The sequence below is a fragment of the Parasteatoda tepidariorum genome, chromosome 7 (genome assembly GCF_043381705.1).
Source record: "Parasteatoda tepidariorum isolate YZ-2023 chromosome 7, CAS_Ptep_4.0, whole genome shotgun sequence".
Taxonomy (NCBI): Eukaryota; Metazoa; Arthropoda; class Arachnida; order Araneae; family Theridiidae; genus Parasteatoda; species Parasteatoda tepidariorum.
Window position 1 is genome coordinate 24,617,344 of NC_092210.1, and position 24,011 is coordinate 24,641,354.

General features: G+C 28.6%; 1 protein-coding gene across 1 annotated transcript in view; it reads left to right on the forward strand.

Annotated features, from left to right (window-relative positions):
- The window catches only part of LOC107441251 (uro-adherence factor A), a 42,691-nt gene that overhangs the window by 15,168 nt on the left and 3,512 nt on the right, over positions 1-24,011 (forward strand). Inside the window, exons 3-9 of the mRNA XM_071183741.1 lie at positions 10,534-10,581; positions 10,861-10,888; positions 13,365-13,751; positions 15,655-15,710; positions 15,869-15,966; positions 16,924-17,053; positions 18,324-18,496. Of these exons, the coding sequence (XP_071039842.1) occupies positions 10,534-10,581; positions 10,861-10,888; positions 13,365-13,751; positions 15,655-15,710; positions 15,869-15,966; positions 16,924-17,053; positions 18,324-18,496 (920 nt within the window). The remainder of the gene's footprint in view (positions 1-10,533; positions 10,582-10,860; positions 10,889-13,364; positions 13,752-15,654; positions 15,711-15,868; positions 15,967-16,923; positions 17,054-18,323; positions 18,497-24,011) is intronic.

Here is a 24,011-nt window from a genome sequence, read left to right on the forward strand (position 1 = left end):
GGACAATTCATCGTAAACTGAGCAGCCGCTGCGACATTTAACCGTGTTCATCACAACTCGTCGCAGAGGCAATTTGTCATACTGCAGTTGTTCGCTAGGATACTCTCTTGGGCACCATTTGCATCAGCGACAATTCGTCGAGAGCACAACTCATTGTAACGACAATTCGTCATGAACACAATCTTTTGCGGTTTCGATTAAATTAATCTATTTAAGTGAAAACAAAACATTTTCAAAACTATTATTTGATATTTTGATGCAATTTTTAAGTCAAAAACTAAGAATAAATTATGACAATTTAAAGAAAATAGCAGAAGAACTGTTTTTCAAATTAACTCTTCTCTTTTTCCGGCATTGTTGCTTAAATCATTTTAGGAAAAATAAACTTAGAACACTTATCTAACAATATTTCTTATATTTGTCCTTATATTTCAGTGATTGTTTCAGTTTTGGGGCCGTTTGAATATTACGTACGGGGAAGAGGGGTTCGTGATTTTATTATTTATGCTGATAAGGGTAGGGGGAGGTATGAGCAATGTTTTCATAAGATATTAAAATCCTTTTATTTTCAATATTTTCTTAAAAATCAAAATAAAAAGCTGAACATAAAAAATATTCGTGTAAAAATTTCAAATGTGAAATAAGAGTTGAATTCAGGGGGGAGAGGATTTTTTTTGTGCTGAGTTTCAGAGGTCAACATTTTTCAATACAAAAGGAAGCACAAAAGTTACCTAAAGAATATTCTACTCAAGAAATTATAAAATGAATTAAAACGTAAACTTTGTTCCCTGCAAAGTTTCACCTTTTTGTTTGATTTAAGCCCAAAATTAGTTTGTAATGCACATTATTATATTTCTACAGCAAGCAAATGACAAAGGAAAATCCAGGAGGTGTTATAAACTTCCTTATGTTAGCATGAGAAGGGGTTTGTGGTTTATTCATTTTGCTGATAAGTTGGAGGAGGATTTCAAAATTGCCAAAATTATGCTCACGTAATATTTTATAATTTCAAATTCGTACGTTATTAAGTTAAAAGGCATTCTTTAAAATTTGAAAAGATAGTGAATTTAACACGAATTTTGAAAATAGAAAACGAACGCTATCCTTAGTTTCCATACATAAAGATCATGCAATTAGTCGAATCTCCCAAAATAAAGAATTTGTCTCGAGGAGACGAAAGACACCAATAAAATTAATGTTATACACAAACGAAATTTATTTAATTACAAATAAAAAATTTATGCATTTTTAACACTTTGGGCTGTAAAAAATTTATTAATCAGTGTGAAGTTTTTAAGCATACATTTCATTGTGTTCGATATATTCGCCTTCCTGAACCTAACCATGACTGAACTAGATCAGCAATTCTAACGTATCAATTCATACGTCACAAAAAGTGTTGCGTCTGGTAAGCGGGCAACGCTTTCTATATACATAATGGTTGAAGCTGCCTGGTAAACTTAGTCAACATTTCTGGTCAATTTATGAAGTCAATTCAATTCAATCAATTCATGAATATTCTAAGTCAATTTATGAATTGAGATATTTTATTTAAAATATGTTTTATCATAATTAAAAAATTTTTTTGTGTTTCGATTTAGCTTTAAAAAACTCCGGGAGAATTTAAATCCTAAACTATCAATATTTTCATAAGTTTTAGATGTTATTTATAATCACTTAAACATCCTTACTTCCTAATTATAATATTAAAATCAATGAAAATATTGTTAATAATCGAGTTTGAAACAAATGCTGCTTTGTGTAAATATAGTTATTGTATTCATTAATTTTAAATCAAGAACATAATTCCGTTCTTTACAACGTCAAAATCATACTAGTTCTTCCAAGACTGCTGATGGTGCTTAATATATCTATATTTAATATGAACTAGCAGATTGTACTCACAAAACACATCAAAACACATTTCCCCACAAGAAGGCATCCCTAACACAGTAAAAACAAAGCTCTTCACAACAATTGAATTAGATCTCTAAATATGATTTCTCTTATTCTTTTGTTGGCAAGGCAATTGGAACACTCTTCTTATTGTCGAAATTTAATATATTATGCAACGTAAATGATTAGTTTGTCTCGTAATGCTTGAAGAGAGTTGAGTAGTTACGACAAATAAAATTCAGGTAATGAGTGAGCAAGTTCAGTCTTGAGTAGCTTTTACATTAGCGAATAAGTATACTTGTTCCTTCAAAATCTAAATTTGTCTTTGCCACTAATTACTTTAAATTAACTTTTTGCTAAGCTGAGTTTTATAATTATAAAATTTATTTTCAGTGATCACAGAGTCCAATAAAAATTTAAAAAGGAGTGGCCAATTATTTAAAACTAATTAAACAAAAACTTTTAATTTGATTTAAAGATAAAAGAATATTTTATTGTCTCCGATCAATATTTAATTTACGTTTGCGTAAGCACATAAGGGATTTGTGGTTCGTTTATTGTTATTAACCAGGCGGTGAAGGGGCGTGAGCAATGCTTACTTTATTGAAATCTCCTTTGGTTTTCAATTTTTTTTTAAAGCAGGAAGATAAAAAAAAATGTAATACATGGAAAATTTTCATATTTTAAATTAAAATTAAAATTTAGAGATAGAAAAAGTTTGAAAACTTTCTTCAAAGAGGTCTCATTCTTCAATCAGTCATTTTCTACATTCTTCAAGTCATTCTTGTCTTAACGTCATTCTTCAAAAAAATTTCTTCAGAGAATTTTAATGGTGAAAAATTTTAACCGCAGCACAGTAGGCCAGAAGACCATGATCTTTGGCCAAAAGTCAAAAATTAAATTTCAACTAAAATATGTTTAGGCAGCTTTAATATCGTCCAAATTAAGTATTCATAATCATTCCAAACATTATAATTTACTTTTTGGACCGACGAGAGTACAATGCAGTAAAAAATATGTCAATTTTCTTTTTTTAAAAGTAACTTTTAAATTTATATTTCAGAAATATATATAGGAATTTCACCTTTCTGTTGCATTTTTATCAGAGTAATTAGTCTGAAATTATGGTACAATTTCTAAATTTGTGGGATTAGTTAACACTCTTGACAAACTTATATTTTATATCTTATCATTTGACATTTTACAATGTTTGAATCACTTTCGAAACTTATCTCCAAAAAGTTCCACGGGGTTATTAGCTAAACTTTTTTTTGTTATCTTCTTTGATGTTTCTTCTTTCGAAAAAAACTGTCCCATTTTGCCCATATTGCAAAAATTGACTAAATATACCGAAAAAGAAAAATTATGTTTTTTTTTTTCATGATTTAGCGTTATTTTGTTATTAGTTCGCGTTATTTTATAATATTACTTTGGAAATATAATTTGCTTTTCCTTTTTATTATGAAATTACGAAAANATATATTGCTACTTCAGCCGTCATCTTGTTTTTTTTTGGGTATTTTTAGTGTATTTCAAAATTTCAATTATGAATTCAATTTACCTGCACATGAAACCCCTAAATAAAAAACCCCAAATTTTAAAACAAATTTTATCGAAATACTAATTTTGGCCACGAAATTTTGGATGCTGGCCCACTGTGCGCAGAAAGAAAACGCAAAAGACTATTAGATAATATTCTGCTCAAATCAAAGCTGCCAAAAAACATGCTTACAAAATATTTGAACAGTTTATTTTTTTAATAATTTACTCTGTTGTTTCAAGGTACTCGAACAAACAAAGTTCGCTTTCAGTGAATTAAGTCAGGAAGATGCATATTTCGTTTGACAAAATAGCAACTCAAAGATGAAAATACGTCTTAGCTCAGAATTCTTCGGATAGATGGCAGCACCACTCAATCGTGAGGTCACTTCCTAATTTAGACAGATCTGGAGGTGAAGGAAATTTTCTCCAGATCCCTGAACTCATGGTACTACTCACCGAATGCCTTCGATAGCGACTTTCGATTCCACAGATTTTACGAGCATAAACTCGGATGGGAAATTCAGGACTAAGTTACGATCCCCACCTGAAGCCCACCCAGTTTCAGATCCATGAGTTCCAACTTTTCTGTGAAGTAGAGGTGATCTACGAGCAATGCTGACAACATCGGCACAATCATGCTATTGGTCGCATAACTGTAGAGCATTAACCTTCATGATCCCTCTAACCCACAACGGGCTATTGCAAGAATGCTTTAATTATAAAAATTACTTTTTTAAGAAATTATTTTTAAAAAAAATTCTAAGCAAATCTTTTCTGATTAGCTTAAGTAGTTAAGAGATATATCGAAGTATTTAAAAGTTAAAATTAACAATTAGAGGCCCGAACACTCTCCTACTTAAACTATTTGGACCTATTTTTAAAGTTAAACTATTTTGATTTTCTAAATTGGACCACTCATTATAAATTGATTGAAAAATCTGCCTTCGCTCCGTAAAAAAGATGTGTGTCTCTACAGAAAGTATGTTTTCATGTATTTTGCAACTTATATATATCGCCTGCAATATTTAATTAACTTAATTAAAATCTGTGAATCATCATAAAGCTTGAAAATCCAATCCTTTTATCAAAGGTTTTTTGTGGCATTCTGTTTTTTATTTTGTTTAAAAATAATTTGAAAAATGATTAAAAATATGTTTAGGAGAATAATTAAATTTAAAAAAAAATTAATCAGAGTTTGAGGTATTAATTCCCCCTTGTTTGTACTAGGACTGAAACTAATCAGCATGTAGTTGGTTAAATTGTCGAATATAAGTTCTTTTAGTCGAATATAAGTTCTTTTATATAGTTACTTTGTTAACAATCATAAAATATACATTTCTATATAAATTTATATTTATATACCGCAGAATATAAATTTTAATTTGCAATAGGGAAGAACTTTATAAAAAGAAAATTAATAGCTTAATAATTTACTAAAACCCAAACATAATTACTGCTATTCATATTATTAAAATCGATTTATGCTTGTTGTAATATAACCGCGATACAACACTCAATATTAGCGTAAACTTTTCTTGCTGCTGAGTAAAAAGTATACTGTAAAAAGTATACTTTTTATACTGTAAATTATTTTTGACCAGAACGTCGCGGAACCCTTGGGGTTTTATGAAGGCAATACAAAAAATTTTATTGTAAAGGCTGAATTTCAATGGCTAACGCAACAAAAATTACGAAAAAATAAATTATAGATGGTGGACTCTGTAAAGCTAAGCACAGATGGCGCAAGAGGTTAAAATTCATCGTAAGACTTCCGGGTTACTACTTCCGATTGATTTTTACGCCTAAAGTTGAAAAAGCGCACCATCCAATATTATTATACTTGCCGTATTTACAATATAACGTGTTCTTTAAATTTAAATTTCAACGTAAGAAACTACGAATGTTTTCGGAAACTCCACAAGCATGCTATGATGCGACTCAAAAAATTACAAATGGCGATATTTTGCATAACTATAGCCAAGTAAGGTATTATACACGAAACATGGCAAACCTTACACGTTATTTATATTTTGATATTAATTTCCTTAAATTTGTTTTAAGCTCGCAACCAGTTAAAATTTGTAAATTACAGGGAACTTCTTATAAATGATAAAATTAAGTGTAAATTTGAACACAAATTACAATAATTAAACCTCCTAGAATATTAAGTAAACCTTTTCACACATCGCCTTGTAAGTGTACCATAAGCGGAGTGGTACACCGGAAGTTTTCTAAATTTCTATCGGTATGAATGGTGTTTTCTACACCAGGGAACGCTGCAAGCTCGGTACCGCCTAAATTTACGGGTTACTGCTTCCGTTGTATTTTAAAGCCATTTGGCATCATTGTGTTTTGAGATTCTTTCAAACAATGTATTTGATTACTTATTACTTGTGTTTACAATGCTAACAATACTGGTGTTTACACTGCTAAAAGTGTTAACACTAACGTAAGATGGTGCACAGCTTGCAACAAGAACAAACGGTAATAAACTTATGGAAAGAGGCCATATCAAGACTGTCAAAAAGCGAAGTTATTCAAAATCTAGCAACCATGTCACCTTTTTTAACAATATATCTCTAAAAAACTAAAACAAATTTTCACTTCAAACTCACCAGAATTACATATCTTCTATATTATATAAAACGCTAACACGTACGTATGTATCAATAAAACCGATGATATTTCTTTTCTCGCGTTGGCAACAGTTTTCATTTTTAATTGATAGGCTTCGGCGCGCAAGAGCACGTAGTGAGCATCATATGGCTCATCTATATTATATAAAACGCTAATACGTTTTAATTGATAGACTTCGGCGTGCAAGAGCACGTAGTGAGCATCATATGGCTAATCGGGTGAATTCTCACCGAATTATCAAAAAAATTCTCACAAAATTATCTTCATCGAAGCCGATGCTTTACATCCGGTGTTCAGTACTATTTCATATTGTTTTTCAACACATGGTTTTAGCCCTCTGGTGGGAAAGACTTTAAAACAAAACTTACAATAGTTACTTTTCTCAACAACTGAAATTTAGAATAGTGTGATTAAGAAAAATATGTGAACTGTTTGCAATTTCAAATTAATATTGAAATGCACAGGTTTAGAATTTTCTGCAGTGAAAAGTTTTCGGAACTTCAGTGTTCAAAATAGTGTACAAAAGCTAGATGTTAAGAACGTATCCAATGAGCGAGCAAAGCGAGCATCGGATTGCGAAGCAATCCGAAATGAACTGCGAAAGCACTTCCGGGGATTGGCGAGCACCAGCGAGCAGGGGGCGAAGCCTCCTAGTTAACTTTAATATCTTATGAAATATGGCAGATTTGAGCTCAGAAATTATCGAATTTATTTCTTTTATTGAAAACAAAATTATCCGTTTGAAAACATCGCCTATCAGAATAACATGTTGTAAGCAGCTGCAAACTTTTTAACCGGAACTAGAGTAGGTGCCGAGCTCGAGATTGTTACTGTTTACATTTCTGTTGAAAACACCATCCATACTAAATCAGATAACAAATTCACATTTACAAGAAATACTACTGAAGAGAGTCTCGTATCACAATGATCACGTTGTGAGCCATATGGCTTCATAATAAACCGTAAACAGTAACAAGGAAATATAGGAAGCAAAGAGCTTGCAGTGCATTCTAGTGTAGAAAACACCAGGCATTATTTGTTCTGCATTTACCGTAAAATAATGCACATCGAATATAAAAGGATTTCAAAAAGTTTCCCGGAGCAAAAAATTTGAAAAATTAATAAAGAAAGTTTGACAAAAAATTTAAGTAAAAATTGATTATTTTGACGAAGTGATCGAGTCAGCGAAATGAGCTGTCGGAGAAATGATCGAGTAGGTAGGTGATTGGCAATCGTAACGCTCGAATACGCCACCTGGAGAGAGACCGGTTCCATGTCTTGATCCTACCCCCATCCCTCACCTTTTCTCAGTTGCATGGGAATGTACTACGATATTCTCCCCTTCCATATTATTTTTTCGTATTTAATTGCCAAAAATATTTTCTTTTCAGAGCAATGTTTAATGCAGTTTTCAGTTCCATATAGTTTTCCAACTCAAAAGATTTTAATCTAAATGAAAATCAAGAGAGAAGCTAGCGTACTTCCTTCCTCTATGACTCTCCACAGGCTAGTGGGGAAAACATGCGAAGTGTTGCCATAGGTAGAGAGTTCTGCTCTACACCACCTGCAGCCCATTTCGATCGCCAATATGAGCTGTCGGGAAAATGATCGAGTCGGTGGTGGGAGCTGTCTGTGGAATGATCGTTAAGGTGAAATGACATCTTCGATGTAAGCTGTCAGTGAAGTGATCATATTGGGGAAATGAATTCGGTGATGCGATCTTTCGGCGGAGTGATTGACGACAATATGAATAGAATAAGATCCATAATCCTTTTTTTAATAAATAAGAAGAAAAAAATTTAGGATTTTTTTTTTTTTTTTTTTTTTTTTTTTTTTTTTTTTTTTTTGTGTTTAAAGACGCAGTTTTTTAAAAGTTGGGCAAAAGACTTTTACCACAAGTATTCACGTGTATTATTTATACTTATTTAAGACACTTATTTAAGTACACCTAATATTTAGCCCAAAACTTGTAAATTAGTTATTTAAATAACCGATTCTCTTTATAGAAAAAAAATATTCCCTTTTATTTCTGTCGATATGAAAATTTAATTGTTTTGATTTAAGAGACTTTGTTATCTTATTTAAATAATATCCGAATTTGCGCCTTACAGGTCGGAGAAAAGCGTTAGACTTTCATGGGTTAATCTGTCTGTTTAGAATTATTTTCGCATGCACACTTGCCTGTGAAAAACCAGCTAACCAGGTTTTTATTCGCAATCGCAATTCTAGAATACGTAATCTAGGCGACCGTTTTCATGTCTTGATCTTACCCCCATCTCTCTCCTTTTCTCAGTTGTATGGGAATGTACTACGATATTTTCCCCTTCCATATTATTTTTCGTATTTAATTGCCAAAAATATTTTCCTTTTAGAGCGATGTTTAATGCAGTTTTCAGTTTCATATGTTTTCCTAACATAAAATTTTTTAATCTATTTGAAAATCAAGATGGAATCTAGGGTACTTCCTTCTCCTGTGACTATCCACACGCTGAGGTGAAAGCATGTGAAGTGATGCCATATGTAGAGAGTTTTGCTCTGTGCCACCAGTAGTCACTTCAATCTCCGATTCGCAAGAAAAAAAAATCACATCCAGTGTAAATATTTCTTAAACAGAATTTTTTTTTTAATTTTTAAAAAAGAAAAAAAAACAACTTTGTTGCACACATTTTCCATAAATATATAGCTGTCCTCAAATCGCAACATATTTCGAGGACGCTCCAGTGTTTTGTCTTCAAATCATATCCTGCGCATAGTAGAATTTTTTTTTATAGCAATACTAGGCATGCATTTCAATAGAGTATGGATAGCCATAGGAGTTGGAAGAACATTAATTCTTGTTTCGATTTTCAAACCAGCTAAAATTTTTAAACTGTGAAACTATATGGATTACAATACTGTATCAAACATAGTGATTAAAGGAAACATCGCAGAAATTTAAAAAATATATATTTTTCACAATCTAAATGGGAAAAATATAAAAGCGGGAAACATTTTAATACATTTCCATAAATCTGACCAGTGAGGCGTATTCGAGTGTTGGGAATAACACACCTCACGGTTCAATTTCCGAACTTTAAAAAAAAAATTTCCCTTGTTTTTTATTTTTTTTTTATTTTTTATCGTAATAATAATTTTAAATAATTTTTGTTTTAGTAAATGATATAAACAATATTTTTCCTTAGGCAGTTTTTTTTTATGAAGTTCGGTATTTCTGGTAAGAAATAAAGTATATTCGAGTAAAAAGGAAAATACCAGAATAGCAACTGAAGCAAGAGTGCAGTAAACTAAAAAAAGAAAAAATAAAAAAAAAATAAAAAAAACTGTCCATCCTGTATAATTTTGGATCTAATATCGGATCTTCACGATCTAGGACAGGACTCAATCTTAATGATTCGAAGGGGTGACCTCAAATATGCTATTTAATTAGCGCAGACGATATTTTAAGTTACGAAATCAGTTACAAAATCTCACTTTTTCTGAACAAACATACCATTTTTTTCCACGGATTCGGATTTCTGACCCCCAAAATATAGGAGATACCCCTAATCTGAGAGATATGGTCCCCATATTTCGGTCAGGAGAGCGATCCAAAATTTGGACCTCATAATGTTAATTCCATTTTTTGCGTATTTCCCCATATCTCGCGATCTTTTTAAGCGAATTGAAATGTTTTGAATATAATTATAAAATTCATTTATCCAAAGAAAGTTCCATGCAAAAAATGTAAGTTAGTTAATATTTATTATTTTATTTAATAATAGTTGAAAAAATTTGCAATCGTAAGGTATACAATTTTTTACATCATTTTAAAGTAAGTAATTTTTGATAACAAAATACAAAATTTGTGCAAAATTGGTTGAATAGTTCTTGAGAAAAAGACTTTTGAATATACGACTTTTTAAAATTCGATTTTTTAGGAACTATTAAACCGATTTCGATCGAATTTTGTATTTTGCCTCGTAAAATTAGATACTTTAGACTGACGTAAAAATTTTATACGAATTCTAAACAAATTTTACAATTGTGAGCAAAAATTTTTCATTTCGCTTAAAAAATTTTCTAAAAATGGCCATGTACCCAAAAAAATAAAATAAACATTAATAAACTTTGGACTGCTCTCTTGACCAAGCTATTGGGGCCATATTTCCAAATTGTGGCTATCCCTATATTTTTGAGATCAGAAATCTGAAGCCGTTGAAAAAAGATATGTTGTATGACTTGTTTTTAAAATTCAGATCTTATGCGGGATTCAAAACTAAATTGATCGTATAATCGTAGTGGTGAAAGTAGGTATTTTTTAAATTTAAAAAGTAAAGAAAGATATGGTTGACAGGAAATAAATTTAATACCTAGATGGCGTACTCAAGTGCTAAACGGCACGGTGGCCTAGCTATACGCCTTACTCTATTTCTTGTCATTTAATCGTAATCGAGATTAATGTATCATTTAAATTGTAATCGTACAAATCGAAGTTTAATATCGAAAATTATTTTCAGCTGTGTTGTTGTGAGTTGTGTTTTTATAATGAACTTTTTTAGCTGTAATAATATTTTTCAGTCACCAATGTTCTGTGATATTTATAAATCAGTAAACTCTTATTGTTTACTACATCATGCAAATCGTATATTTATTTAATTTGAGATAATTTTTAAAGTAAGTTGTTATTACCATTCTGTTAAAAATATATTCTAATGTTGTTTTTTCATAATATTGTTACTGTTTTGATTTCATTTTTTTAATGTCTGATTTCTTTTTCCTTATATTTTTTGAATTTTTAATTTGCAGGGTGTAGAGAAGATGTAAGAGTAAACAGGTATGTTTATGTTGAGTGTTATTTGTTATTTATTATCTATTTTGATATGGTAAACTTTTTTCCAATGTTGAATAATTTCATACTTTTATCAAGTTAAAAATTTGTTAAAATTTCTTTAAAGTGTTTCAAATATAGAATATGCCAAAACTTTTGAAATCAACATTTTACTCATTATTAATGGATATTAATTATATTACTGTAATATTTATTTATTTATTCTGTATTTTTTTAAATTATTCCTTGACTCGTTCTTATAAACATTGCCTATAAACAATCTCTGAATTTACTTTTGCATTCCATAATCAAGAACTGGCCATTCAAGAGTAAAAGTTTGACACTGATTTATGTTTTTCTCTTTGTTAGATATAGGATTGTCATGCCAAACATAGTTTTCATCCCTAATGTCAAGAATTTTTAGAATACTGAATTCATTTTAATTTAAAATATGGTAAAATTAGCTTTCACATTTAGTACCTATGATTTAAAGACATCATGATTGAGCCTTGTGTATCCAATTTTGTTTTAGAGTATTTCAAAAAGTGTAGAAAATAAACGGAAGATTTCTATATCATTACTTGCCCTTAAAATTGGTGAGAATAGGGTAATTATGCATAAGAAACTTAAAAAAGAAAATCAGCAGAGGTTAACTTTTATGGCAAACTGTATACCCACTGAGCTAGCCACTTTTTAAGTTGATCTTATGCATAAACACGACATCTTAGCAATTCCAATTTCAATAATTTTTGTATTAAAACTACAATTATTTATACTGTTTCTTACAAAGCACTCCAAAGTTTTATCCTTAGTAACATTTTAAAAAATATCATTTTCAATGAAAAATCTAACAATTTGAATAATTAATCACCTAGAATAGTAAGACACTTATTTCATGAACCAATTGCGTGACATAAGGATTTTTTCAAAAGTAGGAGCATTAGTAATTATGAATCAATTTTGTTATAAACCATAGTTTAAATATAAAGATTTTAATGTAGCTCATTAAATTTTGCTGATTAAAAGAAAGGTTAATGGTCACCTTGTTGCAACTGAATAAAATAATGTGGTCATCAAAAAATATGAAATGAAATGATCACTATGAAATTTGATGAAAGGTCTAGTCTAAGAAGTCTTTCTAGTTTTTAGAGAAAAAAATGCATTTTTGAAATTTGTTGTAACAAGTTAAGCTTTCCATTTCTTATCTTTTGAATGTTCTTAATGCTTAACACAGATTTTTTCCCCTATAAATTGTTAAATTGTTAATATTTTTTGTATTATTTTGTAGTATTTTCCTTTTCCTTATATTGTTTACATACTGCATTAAAAAAAAGAAGAAAAAAAAAACATTTTTTTTAATATTAGTGTATGCATATACTGTTATTACAACAGCATGGTTACAAAATGAATAGTTGAAAAAAAGTAAATAAATAAATAAAAACAGAGAAAATTTAGGGAAAATTAGAATATCTTACAGCTTGCTAAAGTTAAAGTTCAACATTCATTTTCTTTAAGAGTTTAAAAAGACATGCTAGCAACAAATATGTGGGTTAACATGAGTTATCAATCATTAGTGAAATTCTAATAATAACTATCTCAGTTAATTTTGATTATGCCTTTGCTTATTCTCATTAAGTCATTTAGGTATATTTAACTCTAATGCTAGGACCTTTGTATTCTTCAAATAAAATTGTCATTGGCAAATCTTTTTTTTTTTTTTTTTTTTTTTTTTTTTTTGATTAAGAAAGGAAACTGGTCATTGATTGTTAACAATTATATATTGATTATGTATTAGATTACTCACCTTTAAAAGACTTAGGTTAGTTACACCTTTGAAAGACTTAGGTTAGTATTTGAATACTGGGTCTCAAAATTGTTTTATAATAGCAAAAAAACCTTTTCTTGTCATAATAAATAAATAAATAATTGGAAAATAAAATTCTGTTTTTAATAAAGGTTTCAGATTAATTTTAACTTTTGATAAGACTATAAATATTTCCATATAAATACTAATGATTTGTGATTTTATTAATGTTTTCTTTAATTTATGTTTCAAAACGTATTCCTATTATCTTAGATCGGTATATTCTTGTGGGTAAAAGACTTACACAGATTTTTATGATGGAGAAAATTTATTTCATTTTGATAGGAGAATTCCTTAAAAATAAATGTTGCTAGCTTGCCAAAGAATGTTGATTTTTGGCTATATTAAGCCAATTCTATTAAAACTCAACAAACTTGTTGTTCCAAAGGCAGCTAATTTTTTATGTTTAGCATGTTTATAAAAACTGTTATTTGAGTCATGGTTCTAGAGCATAAAATTTTATAATCTTCTATAAATTTGTATTTCATTGCATTGCCATTAGCACTATACCAAAAGCATGGTAGTTGCAGGTTCGCAATTTTGGTTCGGTCCTGATGATTTTTAGTTTTCTAAATTTGTCTAATTTAATTTCAATCTAATTGATCTAATCTTTTGTAGTTATTTTCTTCCTTCCAAAATGGATACGATGTGCATAGCTTCCAAGTCTAAAAATGAAGTATCAAGCTCAGCATCAGGCTTGAGGAGTGTAATTTCAGATGGAACAGCTCAAAAAGAAAATGCTGATTTTCGCCAAAATAACAATGCTCACTTGAATCATGCGTCTTTCATACCAGTTTATACCAAAAAGGCAGATTATTTCTCGGATAAAGGAGATGAAAATAAAAGGTCACCATTGCATGGAGACCAGAATCAACTTAAAACCACTGCTAAACAAAATTATCTGGCTGAGCAAAATGAAAAGTTATCTTTGAGGTCTTTACGGACTCATGCTAGAAGGAGGTCTGTTGGGTTTGAGGATATGACATCCATGAATGCCTGCTATAGGTAACTACTATCATATTTATTTTTAGAACCATCTATGTAAATATTGAATAGGAATGCAACATTTTAACATTTAAAAAAATAACAAAAAAGTGCTGTTAATATTTCAGCATTGTTTTTGTAATTTATGATTTTAAGAAATGAAGCTATTATTTTTTATTTTGTAGCCTCATACTAAAAATGAAGTTCTATTATTCATGTTTATTGTTCTGAATTTTGCTTATTTTTCATGTAGCTTGTATTATTTATAGATTGATAGAGCCATATAAAATATATATTTTATATGGCTAAATATAAAATATTTAGCCATATAAAATAGAACCATGTATGTACGAATATGTTGTTTTGTCAGGTGTTTTTCCACCATTTGTAATTACTCTTTCAGACGGAATATAGATTGGATTCTAATTTAATAGCATTACGTTAGATGCACACAACATTCTTTAGAAGAGGGTAACAGAAAAACATTAGCTTTCAGGAAGGCACAATAAATTCAGTTTTTATATCAATTTCAATTAATAATGTCTTAGTGTTTTGATTAGGTTGACTCAGGCAAGGTTGACTCAGCCTTTCATCCCTTCAGTGGGTTGATAAATGAGTACCAAGTATGCTTGGGAACTAAACACTGGGGGTTCCACGTTCGGCTGACCACCTGACCGGAACATCTGTTCCTGCAGCCCAAGGTCAAGAAAACTGAAATGGGCACAGTAGGCCTTGGCCCTCTAGGGCCGCTGAGTTTAGTTTAGTTTTTTAACTTTCCTGACACTTTTACATTATCCAGGCACAAGTTAAATTCAACTGCTTTTAGCGCAAAATATAAAATAATAATAAATAAATAGTTAGATTTACTTGCAGGCCGCTGATAAAAAAAATACCTATTTCCCTACAGAAAAACTAATTTTATAATTTTTTCTCTTTTTTTATTATTATTTTTTTTACTAAATATAAATTTATACTGTTGATTTGTAAACAAATTCCTTAACTAGATATATTTTAATTAAAGAATATATTAATAAAAAATAAATAAACTGGGAACAAATTTAAATCTTTTGACCCTTTGAATTAGTTTTCATAGCTAATGTTTTAAGACTTTTAGTAAGTTGCCACTTCNTAGATATTAATAAAATTAAAGAATAATAATAATTAAAGAATATATTAATAAAAAATAAATAAACTGGGAACAAATTTAAATCTTTTGACCCTTTGAATTAGTTTTCATAGCTAATGTTTTAAGACTTTTAGTAAGTTGCCACTTCTGAATACACTACGAAATCCTTTCTTATTGATTGAAAGCAACATCTATATCGAGACGCACAAGAAAAATAATAACTTTGAATTAGTGCCTCTACATTTTGCAATTTTGGTAAGATAATTTTTTCCTCCAAAGCTTCTAGAAAAATAATTATTGATTGTAAGGCAAGGGTCTATGAGTAATGCACTCTAAATTTCTAATACACTTAGTACATTTCAACACCTTGATCTAATATTAGTTAAAAATGCTTTGTTTTGATATAATTATTACATTAATTTTCACAATATTTTATAGTGACCAAATCTCTGTTATCTAAAAAAGCATTTGTGGAATTGTTTTTAAAAATTAAGTGAATATGTGTTTCTAAGTAATAATGAATAGCAAAATTATAAATTTTAAAGTTATTTTTTCAGCTTTTAAATGCTTTAAAATCATATAATTTTTTATAGCTTTTAATTTCCCATTATTCACCTATTTAATTTAGTAAGTATGTATTTAGTTATCATTGGCAATCATAGTTGTGGAATTCAGTAAAATTTCATAACTTTGGTGATTTTTTATTATTATTATTTTATCTACATAAAAGGTTAAATCTTTTTCTACATCTATGTATTCAATTTTGATTTTGCAAATACTAATAACTTGTTTTTATAGAAATGAGACTGTGATAAGAAATGTAAACAAGTCTTCTGTACCTGACACAGCTTGTGGTAAGTGAGAATTAATGATATTTTGAATAAAATTATGTTTACATTAAGTGTTTTTTTAGTTTATCAGGATTTTTCTAAAAAATTTCTTTAGCATTTTTTTTATCTCATGATATCACCAATGTACCGCTTTGTTTATAAACTTAACAATTTTCTTTTAGGTAAGGTGTTAAACTCAGATAATGATATTCATTTTGATCACAAAAGAACAAATCAAAAGGAGCTAAACTGCCTCTCCATGTACAATGAGAATGCTAAGGTAATCTTGCAATAACTTGTGGCACAAAAGAGAAAACAAGTTACCTTGATTATATTTCTTGTTTTTAGAACCTCATAACAAACAACTTACTAGCTATTAAATAGAAATTATGATGGTTAAAAAAGTAATATATATATTGCTATTGCATTGAAATACAAATTTTTCTTTTCTCATTCTGTGACTTCTACATATATTTGTTTTTAAAATACTATAAAAATATATTTTTTTAGTTAAAATTACAATTCTACAATTTTTTTCGTAGCATATAAAACTATTTTTAGAATTATCTTCTATGCAAAAATTTTTCAATTAAATAAAATAATTTTTTTAAATAATTTTCTAAATTTAAAAGATTAAATGTCTAATACTTACATATAACTTAAATAACTACATTTGCTATTCCAAAAATATATGTCTATGCCATTAAGAAAACAAGTAATTTGAATACTTATTATATTTTTAAATTGCAGATAAATTATCTCTTAAGTAGAATCATTCTATCTATATATAGATATTTATACTCCCATGATAAATTTTAAAATTATCTATTGTTTCCATGAGTCAAAATATCTCAGCTCTAACTGGAAAAACTGAAAGTTAATAATTTTGTATGAAACTATGTGCATTAATTTGACTTCCGTGAATTTAGAATAATTATGCATTATTAGCATTTCATTTATGGCATTTAATAGTTTTATATTTTCTTTACAAACTATAACTAGTATTTCACATAACACCAGATATTTTTATTCAATTTCCCTTAATGCATCCTGAGATATAATTTTATTAGTAAATAAGTGAAAAAAATTCTGATTATAAATAGCTGGAATTTTTATTATTATTTTTTGTTATTTATATAGCATATTTGTAACAGCATAAATGTTGACTGACTTTTTACTCTAGAATTGTTATTATTATTTTGCTAGTTTGTCTATAGCTATTCTGTATACTATACAGGTTATGAAGAATGCTAATGACCAAATGCAAGAAACTGATCGACCATATCAGCACTATAAAGATAAAAGCTCAAAACGCAAATCTAGTCTTAATCGGATGGACTTCATCGACTTTCCTCTTGCCTATAATGGTTCGTTCTTACTTTTTTGATTTAGAAGTGCATAAAGAGGATTTATAAATTTTAATGTTGATATCTGCAAAATATCCTGTTTTTTAACAAAGATTCCTGTATTTTACAATTATCTCCTATTTACCCATATTTTCTCAAATTTCTCTGTATTTGTTGAAGAAATTTTTGAAAAATATTTTGTCGATAAAATATCCGCTGATGGCGAAAATACTTCTCTTATTCCTCAAAAGATAGTGTCATTGCTAGTAATGTAGTATGTTGAGTGTTAATAATTTAAGTAATTATAAATAATGGTTTAAAAAATCTTCTTTAAGATTTATATACATATTTTTTACTTCACTAAATGCAAGTGCTTATATTATTTCGAATTTCTCTTTTTGACTTACATGATTAAGCATGGTGTAGCCTAAAAAAGCCTCATAGCCTAAAAAATTTCGCTGGAAAAATCTCCGTTAGTTTATTTTGCCAATATTAGCAGGTATATATCTGTAATTTTTATTAGTAGATTTTTAAAGAAGGTGAGAAAAGTAGTTAAAATTTAGATTTATGTGCATTCCCAGTAGCAGAACCCTCTGTATTGATGTGCAGCAAGATTATGGTGAATTCTAAAATTTATCTGCAGAGTTTGTGTTAAAATATTTTATTCAAATGTTGCAATTAGTGAGTTTTAGAAGGCAAGAGTATCTAACATTGCAGTTCATGAAGAAATTACTGCATTACTAAAACAAAAATTCTATTACAGTAAAATTTTAATTACTTTTAGGATATTAAAATAAATTAACACTAAAAATAATTTTAAGAATGATTTTGTGTTTCAAATGTTGAAATTTTGGGTTTCAAAGAATTACCTGAAAACTAAAATAGAACTCAGGGGAAGCTTGCAAATATTTTTAAATCCCAAGGACTTGGAAGTTTAGCCTAACTTCCCACTTTTACAAATTGTCCTAAAAGACAGCTATATCAAAGCAAGCTCTGCATGACGGTTAAAAGGGGAAGAAAAAAATACAGAAGAGAGTTTTTTTTTTAGCATAATTTTAGGTTCAAAAACAAAATTTTTTTTGTCTGCAATTCCAAAATAAATCTGTGGTGCCTGCCGGCCATGCTAGTTTTGCTACCAAGTGTGCATCATAATAACTAAACAAGATTCAAATGTTATAAAATTGCATTAGAGAAAGTTAAGTTGTTTTTTATGATTATAATATAACCTTTCAAAATTTCATTAGTTAATATTACTATAATGTTTTGCTAAAATTCTTTTTTTTTCTTCCAGGAAAGTCCCAGAACAGAAAATCATCATATAGATCAAAAGATAGCTCATCTGATGAAGAATTTGATACTAAGCTTAAACAGAATTTAGAGACTAATCATAGTAAAAGAAAACATAATATTGCTCCTGGATCTGTTAATGCATTGTATAGTTCTCAACAAAAAGCCCCCAATGAAGTAAATATTTCATTTAATTGCATTTTTAAATATTTTATTAAAAAAAAAATATTTAAATATACGAGAGTAGCTTAATGGCTATTAAAACCTTGTTCCATTGTCATTATAGTCCTTTTCTGGTGTAAGAGTTATAAAAATAATGTATTCTAAAAATCTTTTTACAGTTTCCGTGTTTATACAGCATTTTAGCTGAAATTTTGTTCAAAATATTTATTTGTTCTTTAAAGAATTTTTTGGTACACTATTGCTCTTTTATTTTACATTGATTTCGGAAATTCACCTTGAGGTACTTGATATGTTAGTAGTCTTTCTTGAGGTTGTTCACTCCTTGAATAATAATAAAGTACACGAAAAGAAAACATATTTTAAGATTTAAGCATAATTAATATACTAGTTAAATCTTAATAACATTAACACTGCAGTGGCTTAGCGGTAGGAAACCTGCGTAACAGCAAGCCATTTGGTGTTCATCCGTGCTGAAGACGTTTTTCACAGTAATTTTCAATCTATTAATAAAATGATATTGGTTAGATGTAATAATATTTATAAACAATGGTTATAATAATTAAAAAGTTGAAATAATTCCTCCAAAATGTACTGGTCTTGTACAGCATTGTGGCACTTTTTTTAAATTTTTATGGACAGAAAAAATCTAATAAAATGTTTAAGAAATCTGCAAGGGTAATGAAACAAAATCTTGTAAAGACAATTGTTAATATAAAAACAATAGTTCATTGTATATTTCTAAAAGTAAAAATAATTAAGTTGACCTTCAGATGAAAGTGGGAATAAACTTAACTTTCAAACTAGATCATTTAAGCATTTCGCCCCACAAATTTGTTTTAGAAGAATGTATTATTAATAAACGTTATTTTTCTTCACACCTACAGCAGAAGAAAGGGGGAGGGGAAATCGTACTTCTATGGATCCTTTTAAAAAACTATTCGTAGGGTGATTTCGGGAATTTGTCAACCGCTTCGTTGATCTATTGCACTGCTGTTACATTCTAACTGTTTTTCACTTGCATTTTTAATTCTTTAAATTATTATTGAGCGTAAATTATAAAAGAGATAACTGTAATACAGGGAAGACATTTACGCGCTATAGCGCGTAAAATACGCAAAAAATTGAAATCGGACGCAAAAAAATGATCGCTACGCGTCCCGCGGGACGCGTAAATTTTTGAAGAAAGTTTATAAATTTCCCGACTTTTTAATCTTTGATATCGAAACATTTTAATAAAATCGAAAAATTGGGACGCAAAAAATAAATCGGTATGCATCCTCGGTATAAAAAAAAAAAAAAAAACCCTGTCTCCAGAGTTAGACCAACACATGTTAGACACACAGGTGGGAAACCAGTTCTATGACTCAAAATGTTGACCATTATAGCACTTAGAGGAGATATTAGGGTNTTCTGTTGATTTATGGGTTTAATGCATAGATCACTAGAAGCTAAGAAAGGAAAAAACCTGTCAAAATACTTTTTTTTATTTTTTTTTTAAAGAGAGTGGGGAAGATGAAGAAATGTTTGTTTATTTTGATTGTTAAAAAGTGTCCGGGAAATTGACCCTTCCGGAAAAGGGACGTCCGGATATGGGACGTTACACTGTATAAGCAATATTTATGAATACTATTATTATAGCACTATATATAATTTACCTATATACTATTAATATTTTGTCTTTGATTTGGGTTTGCTTGGTTCGGATTACGTGCTTGTGGAAATAATGTTGATCGGATTTTAGATAAATAACAACTAAGAGAATGAATTGTGGATTAATAATTAATGCGTTTATTAGATATCATGGTTTATCTCTGTAGGCACAATGAAGCACTAAAGAAGTAATTTTTTTTTCTAATTAATGTAAGTGGCTCTACTAGTACAACATCAGGGTGGCCACCCACCTTGAAAACCTGGAATTATCAGGGAATTTTTTTATACTGGTAAAAACCTGGAAAAGTCAGGGAATTTCAAAGAAAAGCTGGAATTTTTCTTTTAATTTAAATTATGTTACCATCCATTATATCCACTTTTATTTAGACGTAAATTTATCGTAAAGAAGTTGAAATATCAACAACTCAGCAATACTTTTCTTGCATTAAAATTCTCTTTATTATTACCCAGTTAAACTAGAATGCCATTTCTAACTCTTTTATGTTGGGAAATGAATGGAGAAATCTTTGACCTCATTGGAGGTTATGGGACTATGTAGTATAAGAAAGGCAAAAATGTGGAAGAAAGGATTATGATATTTGCTTCTGTTCATAAACGTCAAGTGTTTTTTTTTTTTTTAAGTCTTTTTTTTATTCTGTGGGCTGAATTCATTAATTGTTGAAGTTTGTTCCTCTGCTTGGGGGGGGTATTTTTTTTCTTTTAACAAAATAATTCAAAATGTTTTAATATTTTTAACTTTATAAAATTCTCAAAAAAATAATTGGTTATAATTTAGAGATTTTATCTTGCACTTTTTTTCTGAAAGCTTTTGTCCAATGAATTATTTTTCTCAGCAAAATTTTGTTTTGTAAGATAGTTTTTCTAAGAAATTAATGTTCATTTTTTTCCAACACCATGGAATTGCCCATGTGTAAAAACAAAACCAATTGACTTATCTAAACTAGGAAGCCATGTTAGATTGGAATTCTTAATACATTCTAATTTCCATTAAGAAACGGGGGAAAAAAGAATAAAAGTTAAAGAATTGAATCTAGTTTTTTTTCCTATAGAATATGCAACAAGAAATTAAAAAAATTTCGTTTACAAATTCTGAATATGACTTAAAATAATAGTGCTAATTTGAAACAAACAACATTATTTAAACATTTGACTTATGATATTGGTTTAAAGAAAATTATTTCAATGAATTTTATAAAGAGCACTGTTTGGANTTTTTTTTTTTTTTAAGTCTTTTTTTATTCTGTGGGCTGAATTCAATTAATTGTTGAAGTTTGTTCCTCTGCTTGGGGGGTATTTTTTTCTTTTAACAAAATAATTCAAAATGTTTTAGTATTTTTAACTTTATAAAATTCTCAAAAAAATAATTGTTTATAATTTAGAGATTTTATCTTGCACTCTTTTTCTGAAAGCTTTTGTCCAATGAATTATTTTTCTCAGCAAAGTTTTGTTTTTGTAAGATAGTTTTTCTAAGAAATTAATGTTCATTTTTTTCCAACACCATGGAATTGCCCAGGTGTAAAAACAAAACCAATTAACTTATCTAAACTAGGAAACCATGTTAGATTGGAATTCTTAATACATTCTAATTTCCATTAAGAAACGGGGAAAAAAAGAATAAAAGTTAAAGAATTGTATCCAGTTTTTTTTCCTATAGAATATGCAACAAGAAATTGAAAATTTTTCGTTTACAAATACTGAATATGACTTAAAATAATTGTGCTAATTTGAAACAAACAACATTATTTAAACATTTGACTTATGATATTGGTTTAAAGAAAATTATTTCAATGAATTTTATAAAGAACACTGTTTGTATAAAATACAGTATAAAATGGTTCTATATTGAAATGTAAATAAATATAAGAATTTATTGATTTCTAATCACCTGGAATTATTTTCTTTCGCTTAATAAAAATATATTAAACAGTATTTATCCAAGGTTGTTTTGGATCATTGCTATTTGGTACATTTTGAGCAAAAACTATTTAACACTTAAAAAAAATTTATTCATTAAAAGCGTTATTTTCTGCAAGCTAAACATATTGTTTCTTCCAGATCTATTCAAGATGATATATTTAAAAAATAAAATTTTAAATGAAATACTACACTATATTGACTAATACACTAATGTTGACACTTTTCATGTATCTATACTGCACTTTAGCAGGGGGGAAAAAAACACGCTGACCTGGAAATTTTAAGATTTTTACTGGAAATCCTGAAAAAATCCTGGAAATTTGAAACCTCATTTGAGTGGCCACCCTGAGCATACATACCGGCTTCAGCATATACCATTGAAATAATAAATTATTACTGTAGTTCAATCAAAAAATATCTAATCTAAAAAATACAATAAATAAAATTAAATTAATACTATCTTAAAACGAATTAAATGTCTATTGGAAAGAAAAGCCCACAGTACAATTCAAACTCGAAGCGTCTTGCTGTCAGTCAGATTTTCTATAGCATTATTATCGACATGAACTGGCATGTAAAGTATTCTTAAATTCTCAAATGATTTTTTCTTGAATTCAGCTTGCTAGTGCACTTTATTTTAAGGCGTGAAACGCCCATAAGGCACATTACTAATATACCGAGTTTCATTCCCAGGTGAATTTCTCAAGTCACGCCCTCTCCTTGTTTTTGGCAAATTTTTATTTATCATGACTTTTAATCACCCTAAAAATTACAAAATATCGCAATGAAACTTTTTTTTTTAGTTTTTCCTAATATCTGATGAGGGTCCAAGTTTGAGACTTCAATCTTGTTAAAAACCTGATTTTTTTAAAAGTTTTTTTCTGTCATATATATGTATATATATATTTAAAGTGGAAAAGATGGCTTTTGAAAAATAAAAAAAACTTTAATATAGGTTAATATCTTTTGGTTGCACTTCCTATTTAAAATTTATAAAAATTGAACATTTTGTGAAATTTTTTTAATACTTTTTAAAACTGTACAATCAACATGTTATAGATTTTTATGGTTTAAAAAAGTGAATCAAGTTAAAATATATTTATTATTTAAGTTCATAATTTTTTTTCAAGTCACTTGCTTTATACCATCCTGGCTTATCAATTGCCACATAATGATTAAAAAAAGATGAATATTGGATAGGATTTTACATATCCCAAAACTTGAGTCTGAGATAATGTCATTTCAGAGTAAATTTTTTTTAAATATTTTTGAAATGCTGTTTTCAAGAGAAATTCAAATTCTCAATTGAAACGTCAACAAACACATAAATTTTTCTAAAGAAGCAAGGACATTTGTATTAAAAAGCATCGTTCTCTACAGTGTCTAACTACCAAATCGCTCAACTAATAACTGTTTATCATAATTCTTAGGAATTCGTACAATTGTGATAGAGACAAAGAATTATTCAGGCAGAAGCTAGGTGTGTTTAAAAGCAGAGTTGTTTCATTTTTTAGACATTTTTCGCACTTTTGAAATTTTCGGTGTATAATTGTTTGTTAATGAATTATATGTTAATACGAAACTGTTAATAAATAATATGTTAATAAGGGAACTGTTAATAAATTGTATGAATATCAACACAATAAATAAATTTTATCATCCTTTTAAGTTTCCAATAGCACTGGGAGAAGATGAAATAGGAAATTGTCTTTAAAAATTATTTCAGTTAATTCTACAGTATCAGAATTTATTTTAGGAGCTACAAAATGTCTTGTAAATTTATTTTTTTTCGTAGGAAAATTGTTTCTGCTTTTAAAATTCTTGTGCACCTATGTTTTCGAATGTATTTCTTATCGTTGGCAATCATAACATACAGTAAATTTTCAATGTGTTCAATAAACATTTGTACAAATTACTAGAT